The following is a 13,058-nucleotide window of genomic DNA, read 5'->3' as shown; positions in this document are numbered from 1 at the left end:
CACCACTGGCCCGGAATGCTGGCTCCCCTTTTCCCAGGTGTTTTGATCTGCCTCACCGGATCTGTAAGCTCCCTGAGGGTAGGCTCTGCGCCCTTTACTTATTTGTGCCCTTGTTAAGCCCCACCTACACCCACATATTCCAAGCTCATCAGATTCTTGAAATAATGGCTTTTTATTAAAGCAGACATAAGTGGGTTTCAGGAGCATTTGTATTCCCAACTTGGTCTTGGGTACAAAGAAACTGAGGACTTCACCCTTGACTCCTTCACCTGAAACCCAAGCTACCTCAGCTGTTTCCTACCTCTCAGCTTATCCTAGGGAAACTCAAAGGTAGGGGCAGAGTGATTTGCTGGCCCAGGGTCCCTGGGGCACAGCGATGTCTAACTCCAGGGGATGTCCATGGTCCCTATCTCTAGACTCTCCAGAGATTCTGGTTCTCGTCCTGCCCGGATGCTCACCCTAGGGCAGTATGAAAAGTTTTTCCATCTCCAGCAGAGGACTCTGAGGGAAGGGATTGGGAACTCTCTTTGGCTTCCACTCTCTGGTAGGGCAAGTGTTAATGGTGAATTGCAACATATCTCTTGGCTGAGTCACCTCCCTCTGCCTCTCCCCACAATTCCCCTCAGCTGTTATAAAGAGGACCAGAGGCTGGAGAGTAAAAAGAACTGGAGGAAAGAGTCCCTCTGCCTAGCATTGCTTCCCCCAGGCTCCCAGAAATCTCAGGTCAGAGGGCACAGACAGCCTCTGGAGCTCTTGTCTGGTGGGACCATGAACTGGCAGCAGCTGTGGCTGGGCTTCCTACTCCCCATGACAGTCTCAGGTCGGGTCCTGGGGCTTGCAGAGGAGATGGCCGTGGTAAGTCCCCCAAGAAAGAGACCTGGGCCAGGGGAGGGACGGGGGTTACTGCCCATCCAAGCCTCCCTCCTGACCCCCAGACTGCCTGCCTTTCCCTTGCTCCCTCTGCCCCATGGTCTACCCTGCCCATCTCCCGCTGCCTCCCCTTGTTCCACCTGAGCCCCTTCTCTAAGGTGCTTCTGCATTAGTGCTTCCATATCTGGCCCCTTCTTTCCTGAGGGACCTGTTAGGTCACTTAGAAACTTTACTCTGAGACTAACCCCCTTTTAACCTGCTTACCTCCACTCCCATCACAGGAGTACCTGTTGCAATATGGGTACCTACAGAAGCCTCTAGAAGGATCTAATAACTTCAAGCCAGAAGATATCACTGAGGCTCTGAGGTGAGAAGCTATGAGGTGCATGCCTTTAGGGCTAAGGTCTAAAGGTCTTCTTCCTTCTCATACCTTCCTCTCCCTAGGCCCACCTCCTCCTGACCCTAAACCATGGCAGGGATCTAGAGATGGGTGGCGATCATTATTATGGTGGTGGGGCATGGGGTGAGATGGGGATTCACAGACCAGGAATACAGTCATTGGATCTCCCTAGGCCCTAAGCACTCCTTTGGAGTCTCTACCCACATCATATCTCAAATACTAATATTTAGTTATAGCCCACATAAAGTATAATGATATGTAAAACTGAGTTGAGTTGTTGACATGCTGTTACCTTTTGTGGGCCTTTAATTCAGTACTTATTTCTGTTTTATAATTTTGTATGTTGATATAATGGATTGTTTTTCTTTCTGCTGTCAGATATGTTCAGGTCCCTTGAAAAGCCCATAGGCCCTATGACAGTCCGTAGATGGATGAAATTGCTCTAAAGCAAGCTGGGCTGGGAGGGGTATCCAGCCAGGAGGGGAGGAGGTTGAAAGAGGACAGGCTGTCAGGTGGGAGCACTAGTGGGAAGCTCTCCAGAGCAGGGGAGCCGGACACCTCCACAGAGTAGGAGAAGGTTAGAAATTGCAGTAGAAGGGCCGGGCACGGTGGCTCACGCCTGTAATCCCAGCACTTTGGGAGATCCAGGCAGGGGAATTGCTTGAGCCCAGAAGTTTGAGAGCAACCTGGGCAACACAGTGAGACCCCATCTCTACCAAAAAAGAAAGGAAGAAAGAGAGAGAAAGAGAGAAGAAAAAGAAAGAAAGAGAAAGAAAGGAAGAGAGAGAGAAAGAAAGAAAGAGAGAGAGACAGAGAGAGAGAGAGAAAGAAAGAGAGAGAGAGACAGAGAGAGAGAGAAAGAGAAAGAAAGAAAGAAAGAAAGAAAGAAAGAAAGAAAGAAAAAGAAATTACAGTAGAGGAGGAAGGCTACACCTGAGGGTCAGCTTACTCGAATGAAAGAGCCTGAAATGGGGAGATGAAGCTGGAGTATCTCCATTTCTGTAGAAAGTCCAAATTATGAGGACTGGAGGCTGGAGTAACCCTGTCAGCTTCAGGGATTCTGTGCTATTCTTGGCCATGACCTTGGGCAGCAGGAAGTCAAAGAGCAATCATCTCCAGCTCCCGGTCATTTCAGATTTTCCTGTCCTGGTAGACCCATCCCTCTCCCTCCTTCAGAGCTTTTCAGGAAGCATCTGAACTTCCAGTCTCAGGTCAGCTGGATGATGCCACAAGGGCCCGCATGAAGCAGCCTCGTTGTGGCCTAGAGGATCCCTTCAACCAGAAGACCCTTAAATACCTGTTGCTGGGTGAGAACGGAGCCTGGAAAAGGGAGGGAGAGGAGGGGTGCTGTGATTCTGGACTCTGGGTGGCATCAGGACAGTCTGGACCAGCTCAGTGTTGAATACCTGGTGATTACCTGGTTATCACCTGTCTTGGGGGTTGAATGCCTAAACCCAGAGGAGCTCTCTGGGGTTGGCAGAAGGATCTGTATTTCTAATCTGTTTTCTGGTCATTAACTAGGCCGCTGGAGAAAGAAGCACTTGACTTTCCGCATCTTGAACCTGCCCTCCACCCTTCCATCCCACACAGCCCGGGCAGCCCTGCGTCAAGCCTTCCAGTACTGGAGCAATGTGGCTCCCTTGACCTTCCGAGAGGTGCAGGCTGGTGGGGCTGACATCCGCCTCTCCTTCCATGGCCGCCAAAGCTTGTACTGTTCCAATTCTTTTGATGGGCCTGGTAGGCAACAGTTCTCAGTTCCCACCTCATAGACCTCTGAGATTACCTCTGTCTCCTTGAACCAGTGACTCTGGAACCTTGATGTTTGGGCTGCCCTTTATCCCACCTGCACCATACACTCTAATTACCTTCTAACGGGAGCAGGGGAGCAGTTGGTCATCTACATGGTGCCTCCCTCCCTCCCTCCTTCCCTCCCTCCCTCCCTTTCTTCCTTCCTTCCTTCTCTTCCTCCCTCCTGCCCTCCCTTCTTTCTTTCCTCTCTCTTGCTTGCTTGACAGAGTCTCACTCTGTTGCCCAGACTGGAGTACAGTGGCACAATCATGGCTCCCTGCAGCCTCAACCTCCCAGGCTCAAGTGATCCTCCCACCTCAGCCTCCCAGGTAGAGACTACAGGAAAACACTACCACACCTGGCTAATTTTTGTAGAGATGAGGTTTTGCTATGTTGCCCAGGCTGGTCTAAAACTCCTGTACTCAAGCAGTCATCCTGCATTGACCTCTGAAAATGTTGGGATTACAGGTGTGAGCCATCACCCCTGGCTGCCTATGCTTCTTTTTCTCCCTTAAGTTCCCCTGTTCAAGGCATACCTTAGAGGTATGGGCCAGAGAGGACTGGGTCAGAGAGCATGGAGTGGCTGGGGAGGTAAGGGACAGTGATGGGCATTCCTGAGAGAACTGGGTGATGACAGGGGAATCTGAAAGGAGAGAAAGAAGCATCCAAGAGACAGTGAACATAGCTGGGGGAATTTTAAGGGCATGCATTAATTAGAGTTTATAATAGGCAGGGTGTGCTCTGGCCTAGCGGGCTCTGACCTCCTTCCTGTTCACCTTTGCCTTTGTCCAGGGAGAGTCCTGGCCCATGCCGACATCCCAGAGCTGGGCAGTGTGCACTTCGATGAAGACGAGTTCTGGACTGAGGGGACCTACCGCGGGGTGAACCTGCGCATCATTGCAGCCCATGAAGTGGGCCATGCCCTGGGGCTGGGGCACTCCCGATATTCCCAGGCCCTCATGGCCCCAGTCTACCAGGGCTACCAGCCCCACTTCAAGCTACACCCAGATGATGTGGCAGGCATCCAGGCTCTCTATGGTCAGTCCCTTCCCCTAGTGAGGGGGAGGGTCAGTCTGACTCCCATGTCAAGGCTTGAAGAGACAGGTCTAGCCTCCATATAGGGATATAGCTTAGTGTCTTTCTTCTCTTCCAGCCCAGTTACTCAGTCTTCTTCATTTTCAGGAACAGTTTCTCTCTGACTTTTCTATGTCTAATCTACCTTCCAGGCCTCTCTCTCCTTACACCCATGCTTGGGGATGGAGAATGCACATTCTTCTTCTTCTTTTTTTTTTTTTTGAGATGGAGCCTCACTCTGTCACCCAGGCTGGAGTGCAATGGCACAATCTTGGCTCACTGCAACCTCTGCCTCCCGGGTTCAAGCGATTCTCCTGCCTCAGTCTCCCAAGTAGCTGGGATTACAGGTGCACGCCACCATGCCCAGCTAATTTTTTTTGTATTTTAGTAGAGACGGGTTTCACCATGTTGCCCAGGATGGTCTTGAATTCCTGAGCTCAGGCAATCCACCCGCCTCAGCCTCCCAAAGTGCTAGGATTACAGGTGTGAGCCACCACACCCGGCAAGAATGCACATTCTAATAATCCTCCTTCTCCCTTTCTGGTGCTTCTCAAACCTACAATGTGTCTTCCACTGATACCAACATAATATTGCCTACCACGAATGACAATGCTCTAGGATTCCCTTCTCCCCTCTGTATGGGGCCTCTGGGCAAAACTTACAGGAGACTGGTGCGGAGGACAGGTGCTGTGAGTTCTCTCCCTAAGCAGCATGACTTTACCTTGTAGGCAAGAAGAGTCCAGTGATAAAGGATGAGGAAGAAGAAGAGACAGAGCTGCCCACTGTGTCCCCAGTGCCCACAGAACCCAGTCCCATGCCAGACCCCTGCAGTAGTGAACTGGATGCCATGATGCTGGGTGAGGTCCTTCCCCTCCAGGCTGTTGGCAGGCAGTGGGGGCAGCCTGCTGATCCTGAGGCCTGGACATATGGGAGTGACATGGGACTTCAGCATGAGCAATGGAGGTTAGATCCCAGGCATTAATGACCATGGAAGGAGACATGTGACATGGGGAGGGAGAGTTCAGAACCAAATTAAAGGTGGCTTAGGCAGGCACTTACCAAGGTTGCCACCCTCTAGGGCCACTAGAACACATCTGGAAATGCAGCAAGATGGAGAAAACTACATTAACCAGATTGCCTGTTAGAGAGGGTGTTGCACCTGGTTGGAAGGACAACTAGGAAGCCACTTGGAGGGGAGGCTGAGGTTCCTAAGGAGGAATAGCTATCTGCAGGACTTTTGTTTTGTTGAGTAGACCAAAGCTGAAATGATCTGAGCAACAAAGCGTTCTGAGTCCTCTTTCTCTGCCTTTAATTTTCTCCTTGAATCAAAGTTGAATGAATATTTGAAGAATCAGCCTGCAGGGGGAGGGCAAATTGTTAGTCAGCCTGAGATACCCCCAAGTTTCTGTCTACTTGACCTCTGTCTTTTTGACTTGTTGACACACCATTACTCTAAGGGCCCCGTGGGACGACCTATGCTTTCAAGAGGGACTACGTGTGGACTGTATCAGATTCAGGGCCAGGCCCCTTGTTCCGAGTGTCTGCCCTTTGGGAGGGGCTCCCCGGAAACCTGGATGCTGCTGTCTATTCGCCTCGAACACAATGGATTCACTTCTTTAAGGGTAAGGGGGCTAGTTTACAGTATCTTACTTGAGGAGGACCTAATCTTAAACTATAAAAGTGAGGGAAATGAGAAGTTTCTGAATGGGTGGACCGGAGGAGACCAAAAGCTATCACCTGAGGACAGAGGTGACTTGTTCTCTCCTCACATGCTCTCAGGAGACAAGGTGTGGCGCTACGTTAATTTCAAGATGTCTCCTGGCTTCCCCAAGAAGCTGAATAGGGTAGAACCTAACCTGGATGCAGCTTTCTATTGGCCTCTCAACCAAAAGGTGTTCCTCTTTAAGGTATAAAGTTCAAAGCAAGGGCAAATCCCTTCTTAGGAGGGGTGGGCTACCTTATACTGAGAATCGAAGCTTGTGCTTGAAGGGAGATGTTCTGCAGCTACACTGGGCTGGGGGTAGACCTCTGGGGGTCCTAAGCTTTCTCCTCTTCCTCTCCCCACCCATCCCATATCCAGGGCTCCGGGTACTGGCAGTGGGACGAGCTGGCCCGAACTGACTTCAGCAGCTACCCCAAACCAATCAAGGGTTTGTTTACGGGAGTACCAAACCAGCCTTCAGCTGCTACGAGTTGGCAAGATGGCCGAGTCTTCTTCTTCAAAGGCAAAGTCTACTGGCGCCTCAACCAGCAGCTTCGAGTAGAGAAAGGCTATCCCAGAAATATTGCCCACAACTGGATGCACTGTCGTCCCCAGACTGTAGACACTACCCCATCAGGTGGGGATACCACTCCTTCAGGTATGGGCACAACTTTGGATACCACTCTCTCAGCCACAGATACCACATTTGAATACTGACTGCTCACCCACAGACACAATCTTGGACATTACGCCCTCAGGCTCCACCACCCACCCTTTCATTCCCTCCCAGAGGCCTAATACCTGAATGAAATACCTGTCTGCTCAGTTGAACCTCGCAGGTGCTGTAGCAGGAGCATGACTGTAGAACTCAGGCCTCTAACAGTTCCAGCTCCAGCCACCACTCTCCTGTGCTCTTTCAATCCTGAGAAGTGCTCCCCTAACTCAGATTTGGCCCCCAACTCCATTTCCTGTCTGTCTTAGACAGCCCTTCCAACTATGTCATCTCTTTTCTGGAGGTCAATGGTGGAGGCAGATGCCTGGGTCCTGTTCTTCTTACATAAAATGCAAGAAAACAGCATGGCCACTAAACTGAGCAAGGGCCTTGGAATCCTTGAGAATCACATTTACGTGCTTATGGTTATGGGCAAGCTAATTAACCTTGTTGAACCTCAGATTCCCCATTTGCAACATTAGGTTAAGACCAGTCCTGCAGGGTTGTTGCATTAAATGAAATACTGTATGTGAAGTGCCTGGCACAGTGTCTGGTACATTTGTGTTTAATAAAGGCTAACTCTATGTTCATAAGAGAGGACTGAACAGCTCTTCCTCTAGCTGGTTGTATAACTCTTACAGTAGTCTGTATGATACAGGTACCTCTATTAGATCTTTAGGGGACAGAGGATTTGTCAAGATGGTTAGCTCTTTGTTTTGGGGTGCAGAGAAAGAAAAGAACAGCAACAGCAGAGGCTGGACTCCTGGTTCAGTATGTAATGCCATTTTATTCACATGCTCCCATGTTCTCCCTCCCTCCCATTGTAGCCTTGCTGCCCAGGGGAGGGATATGTCTTCCTTTATGCATCTGGGAAACCAGGAACAGACCTGGGGCAGGAGAGTCAGAGGGGGAAGAGTTAGAGTGGCTTAGTGGCTGGAACAAAGTTCTGGTTAAGGAGGAAATTAGTGCCACCCACAGTGAGAAGCAGAGAAAGCACTAGTCTCCTATGCAGCCCTGAAGACCAGGCTCCTTTGGGCAAAAGGCAAGACTCTGGCAGGTGGGCCAATGCTCTCTCCTTGGAGCAAGAAGCCAGCTTTTCGGGAAGGCAGGTCCTGAGGCAGGCACTGCCCTGTGGTCTTCCCCAGGTTGAGGAGAAAAGTGGAAGCACCATGGAAGCTAGTGCTCCTAGCTGAGGTAGGAGGTGGGGGTTTAAGCCTATGGGGCCCAGGGGGAAGGTCAAAGAAACCCAACTACCCCCTAATGAAGTGCCTGGAGGTGGGGGTATCTTGGAGCTCCTCAGAGCCCTTCTTCCCATCAAAAAGCTATCAAATGCCTTAGAAGCTCCCTGATCCTACAAAACAAAAACCGCTTGTTTCTACCACTGTGAGGCATGCCGAGGTGGATATTTAAAAGGCTATTTCAAGACCAGGTACGGTGGCTATAATCCTAGCACTTTGGGAGCTGAAGCAGGAGGATCACTGGAGCCCAGGAGTTCAAGACCAGCTTGGGCAACATAGGGAGACCCTGTCTCTGCAAAAAAAAAATAAAAACAAATGAATAAAAATTAGCTGTGTGTGGCGCCTGTGGTCCCAGCCACTCGGGAGGCTGAATGAGAGGCTTGCTTGGGCCGGGGAAGTCAAGGTTGTCATGAGCTATGATCACGCCACGGCACTGGACAGAACAAGACCTTGTCTCAAAAAAAAAAAGACTATATGGGTAAGGCTTGGAGGGAATTCGGTAGTCAGTTTCTTCGGGGACCAGGGTACCTCTATTATTGGTCGGAGGTAAATATTCATACTTCCCTTCTTCCCCCTTCCCCATAAGACTCTTCTCTGTTCTTGGAACATATTCCTACAAGGCTGGTCTGGGTTGAGGCACAGATCCTATCCCCAAGTCCAAGAGGTGGGGAAGTTTATGTGCAGGTCCTGTGGCTCAAACCCTGTCCACCTAGTGCTCCCAGGCCCTCACAGGGGTGAGGGCAAAAGTGGAAGTCCAGGCTCAGGTCTGGTTAGAACCAGAGATTCAGGTAAGGGGTACAGTGGAACCACAGTCAGAATCCAGGTCCAGGACGGCGTAGGGGGCTGTGGCCTGGGGTCCTGGTTCCAGTTGGCACTCTTGAAGACTCTGGAAATAACGCTGGGGGGACACAGGGCAGAGAGGAAGGAGGGGCCTGGCTCAGAGCCCCCCTCCCACCCTGACCATCCCCATATGCCCTCTACTCCATCTGCCCAGGGTGTCCCCAAGCCCCCCACTCACTGGAGTGAGACTGTCAGCAGGGCTCCAGGTATTGGCAGGGAGCTGGTGCCGATAGCTGCCCTCACAAAGCCCCACCCCAGAGGGGATCCAGTGCCATTTGGCCTTTTGCTAAAGGGTCGGAAGGAGTTGGAGATGCCCTTGCTGGTGGCTTCAGACCACTGCTGGCCGGGTGCGGTGGCTCACGCTTGTAATCCCAGCACTTTGGGAGGCTGAGGTGGGTGGATCACTTGAGGTCGGGAGTTCAGGGCCAGCCTGGCCAACATGGTGAAACCCTGTCTCTACTAAAGATACAAAGACTAGCCGGGCATGGTGGTGCACATCTGTAATCCCAGCTACTCGGGAAGCTAAGGCATGAGAATCACTTGAATCCAGGAGGCGGAGGTTGCAGTGAGCCAAGATCATGCCACTGCACTCCAGCCTGGGTGACAGAGTGAGACTGTCTCAAAAAAAAAAAGACCACTGCTTAGGAGGGGGCAATACAGACTCAAGGAGGCCTCTTTAGACCTGAATCCTACCCTAATACACTCTAAAGAAACCCATTTGACCTTCCTGTTATGTTTCTCTCAAGCCTCATCTTCCTCCCATTTATTCTTTTTTTGTTTTTGAAACGGACTCTTGCTCTGTCACCCAGGCTGGAGTGTACTGGTGTGATCTCGGCTCACTGCAAGCTCCACCTCCCGGGTTCAAACCATTCTCCTGCCTCAGCCTCCAGACTAGCTGGGACTACAGGCGCCCGCCACCACGCCTGGCTAGTTTATTTTTTGTATTTTTAGTAGACACAGGGTTTCACCATGTTAGTCACGATGGTCTCGATCTCCTGACTTCGTGATCCGCCCGCCTTGGCCTCCCAAAGTTCTGGGATTACAGGCATGAGCCACCACGCCCAGTCCCCCATTTATTCTAAAAGAAACTCTTTGGAATTCTTTTTTTTTTTTTTTTTTTGAGACGGAGTCTGGCTCTGTTGCCCAGGCTGGAGTGCAGTGGCCGGATCTCAGCTCACTGCAAGCTCCGCCTCCCGGGTTCACGCCATTCTCCTGCCTCAGCCTCCCGAGTAGCTGGGAGTACAGGCGCCCGCCGCCTCGCCCGGCTAATTTTTTTTGTATTTTAGTAGAGACGGGGTTTCACCGTGTTAGCCAGGATGGTCTCGATTTCCTGACCTCGTGATCCACCCGTCTCGGCCTCCCAAAGTGCTGGGATTACAGGCTTGAGCCACCGCGCCCGGCCAACTCTTTGGAATTCTATTCTTTCCTCCTAGACTTCCCTGAGATCCTCCTTTCCTTCTGCAACTCTCTCCTGCTTCCCCTGACTCCTTCAACTTTTTTTTCAGTGCCCTGCCCCATTCACCTTGGACATCCTCCCCCACTCTCCTTCCTCAAATGTATTTCTCCCCTTCCCCTCCTCAAGTAGGAACTGGGGACATAAGTAGGCACAGTTTGGCTGCTTCTGTACCACAGCACTAACTCACCATTGGTGTGGCCTCCATGTTCCTCAGGCATGACCTTGCTTCTGTACCACAGCACTAACTCACCACTGGTATGGCCTCCATGTTCCCCAGGCATGAGCTTCCACTGGGCCAGGGCCCCAAGGGCCCCCAAGGCTGGCCAAATCCCCAGTAAGACCCAGCTATATCAGCAGAGAGAAGACAAGGGTGGAAGTGTCTACAGGCGTTGGCCCAGCCGACTGCCCAGTGCCAGCCCCTCCAGGAATTAGTCAGCATAGGCCACAAACACTGCAGAACCCAGCAGGGCTGTGCCCAGAACTGTGAATGGACGTGACCACCCAAGTGTGAGCAGGGTTCCCAGCAGCGCCGGCCCCCGCAGCCCCCCAGCTGGCACCCATGCTGAAGGTGGTTGGTAGATAGGCTCAGTGGAGAGCAGGGCTCCAGCACCCAAGGTCAGGCGTAGCAGGAGACCAGTTAATAAGAGCCCAACACAGTGAACCAGCATGGTGACCACGCCGTAGAGGAGTGGTCTATGTAGAGAGTGCTGTGGTGATGACCACAGCAATGCCCACTCTCATTTCCAGGCTCAGCTGTGTCTCCAGCACCCGCACCTTGTGGCACAGTAGGAAGCTCCTGACAGCAGACTGGAGAGAAACATCACTGTCTTGAAGCAGCGGTAGCCTGGGAAGTGAGGCAGGAGGCATTGAGAGGCAGGAAGGGGGCTCTATGGGGATGACTCTGATGAATTCCAGGGGAGAGGAATGGCTCACTAGAGGAGCAGAAGACAGGAGCAGCATGTCAGGAGACCTCAAGCCCAGGGGCAGAAAGGGGTAGCTTAGGGTCGGGGGGGGGGTCACTGTTTCCGGAACTGTGAGGGAATGGGAGGGAAAATCAAGAGGTAAGATGGATACATTGAGGGGAGTAAGGATAGAAAGAAGGTCTGTCCTTTCACGGATAGCAGATAGGAAAAAATCAGCACAAGCTGATTCAGGTTTTTGGGGAAGAGTGAAGAAGCCTGAAACATAGAGAATAATTTAGGAATGGGGTTTTCAGGTAGGAGGTAAGAGAAGGGCAAATGATAGATGCCAGAAGTGAGAGCTAGAAGGCATGGGCATGGAGGATGGACAAGAAACTGGCAAGAGCAACGACATAGGCCTAGGAATACAGCCAGAGCAACATGGGCCACACTGGAGGTAGGAACCCCTGGCAGAGAGGTGAGATGGCTCAGGAGCAAGGAGGAAAGTTGGCATCATCCTTGAGGGTGACAGTCTTGGGTAATGGCCCCCTAGGTCCTTGGCCCTGCCCTCACCGAAGCAGCAGTAGATGATTCCAAAGCAGCAGCAAAGGGCACACACCAGGGCAGGTGCCACTTCAGGATTTTCCTGGGGTTCCAAAACACATCTTGGGTGTGGAGGCTCTGAGAGTTGTTGATTAAAGGGCCTGGGGTCAGATGTCACAGCCAGGGGCAAGACTTCCTCCAGGGCCAAAGAGAAAGTGGTCACAGAGGGGGAGATGTCAGCTCCTCTCATCCATCCATGAATGTCTTTAGGGGATAGGGAAACCTGCAGGGGGGCACGGGACAGAAACTTAGGTATCCATAAATCTTGAGGATTCTGTACCTCTATTTACTTTAAATAATGGTGCCCATTTCAGAAGCCAGTATGACCCTGTTGAGATAACTGAAGAAATCTATAGGATTGGATTGAGAGGAGCAGGATCTGTCTTTACCACTCTCTGAAACAAGGACACTTAAGTAAAATGTAAAAGGAAATCTTATAAAATAATGAAAATCTTACAAAGTAATGAGCCTTTGCCTGCCCCCACCACCCTGCAGCTCTTCAGGGTGAGGATGGAAGGAACAGGAAGCCCTGGATGTGTGGAGGGAGGGGTGCAGGGACATTATTGCCCTATCTGCGACTGGGACTTAATACTATCTCACGAGATTGGGAAGGGTGAGGTTAATAGAGAGGGGAGAGGGAGGGAGACCAGGACAGTATGAGTCATGGTAGGGTCTCCGGACAGCTCCTCCAGCCACAGGGCAGAAAGAGGGAAAAAACCAGACACCAAGAGTTTGGAAGGAGGAATTAAGTAGAGACACACCCACAGTTTGCCAGGGTTTTAAAGCCTCAGCTTCATGCTGAGATGGAGTTGTTGGAGGAAGGGGCATCCAGCCACAGTCCTAATCCCACAGCCCCTCATAGAATAAGCAAGGACTTTGCCCACAGACATCTCACATCCTGGTAGCCACTCGCACCTCCCCTTAGGATACTGGTGGGAATTTTCCTACCTTACCCTTCCCCCAGCGGTATCAGGGCTGCCAATGGGATTTGAATTCAGATCCTGAAAGGAGAACACCAAGGAGGAGCTGGCATTTCGGGCACTGTGGGAATGAAGTGACATAAATGCAGGCGCTTTACTTCCTTCAGCTGTCCTTTGGATATCAAGGTCCTTACAGGCTGGAGGGTTGGCTCTCGGAGCTCCTCTCCTCAATCTGCTTGGAAGTCTGGGGACCCTGAACAAGATGGGGGTTGGGAAGGGGATATTAACTACTCACCACCCTGCCAGGGTTGAGGAGGAGGGGGTGGAAGTGCTTCCCTAGACCCCCAGCTGCATCCCCGCTCGGAGGTCCTAGACGCCGAGGGGTCGGCTGTCGGTCGAGGGCACCCCCAGGGCCACTCTGTTTGTTGCTGCCTAAACTCTTTCAAGTCGCAGCCCAGGCTCTGTGAGCTAAATGCAACTAGCTTGGGGGGTAGAGAAAGGGGACAGGGCGTGTGTGTTTGCGTGTGTGTGTGTGTGTGTGTGTGTGTGTGTGCGC

General features: G+C 51.7%; 1 protein-coding gene and 1 pseudogene across 3 annotated transcripts; one reads left to right on the top strand and one right to left on the bottom strand.

Annotated features, from left to right (window-relative positions):
• The first annotated feature begins 620 nt into the window (after positions 1-620).
• MMP19 (matrix metallopeptidase 19) lies at positions 621-7,146 on the top strand. 2 transcript variants are annotated; one of them, XM_011969981.1, is made up of 9 exons: positions 621-855; positions 1,152-1,237; positions 2,447-2,577; positions 2,792-3,007; positions 3,851-4,096; positions 4,861-4,989; positions 5,590-5,754; positions 5,912-6,039; positions 6,213-7,146. In XM_011969981.1, exons 1-9 carry the CDS (start codon positions 769-771, stop codon positions 6,549-6,551), a joined length of 1,527 nt encoding a protein of 508 aa, XP_011825371.1. In that variant the 5' UTR covers positions 621-768; the 3' UTR covers positions 6,552-7,146. The 2 variants fall into 2 exon arrangements, with proteins under 2 accessions (XP_011825371.1, XP_011825372.1); XM_011969982.1 differs by lacking the exons at positions 3,851-4,096; positions 5,912-6,039 and having other exon boundaries at positions 4,861-5,095; positions 6,213-7,143.
• A 1,364-nt stretch (positions 7,147-8,510) lies between these two features.
• Positions 8,511-12,996, bottom strand: LOC105531964 (annotated as a pseudogene). The gene is made up of 5 exons (XR_001004890.1): positions 12,798-12,996; positions 12,531-12,623; positions 10,855-10,924; positions 10,331-10,425; positions 8,511-8,682 (listed from the first exon to the last, which is right to left on the bottom strand). The product of XR_001004890.1 is annotated as an uncharacterized LOC105531964 (transcript).
• Positions 12,997-13,058: the final 62 nt, after the last annotated feature.

Source organism: Mandrillus leucophaeus, unplaced genomic scaffold (genome assembly GCF_000951045.1).
Source record: "Mandrillus leucophaeus isolate KB7577 unplaced genomic scaffold, Mleu.le_1.0 Scaffold922, whole genome shotgun sequence".
NCBI classification, from domain to species: domain Eukaryota; kingdom Metazoa; phylum Chordata; class Mammalia; order Primates; family Cercopithecidae; genus Mandrillus; species Mandrillus leucophaeus.
This window is presented reverse-complemented; position numbering and strand designations above follow the sequence as displayed.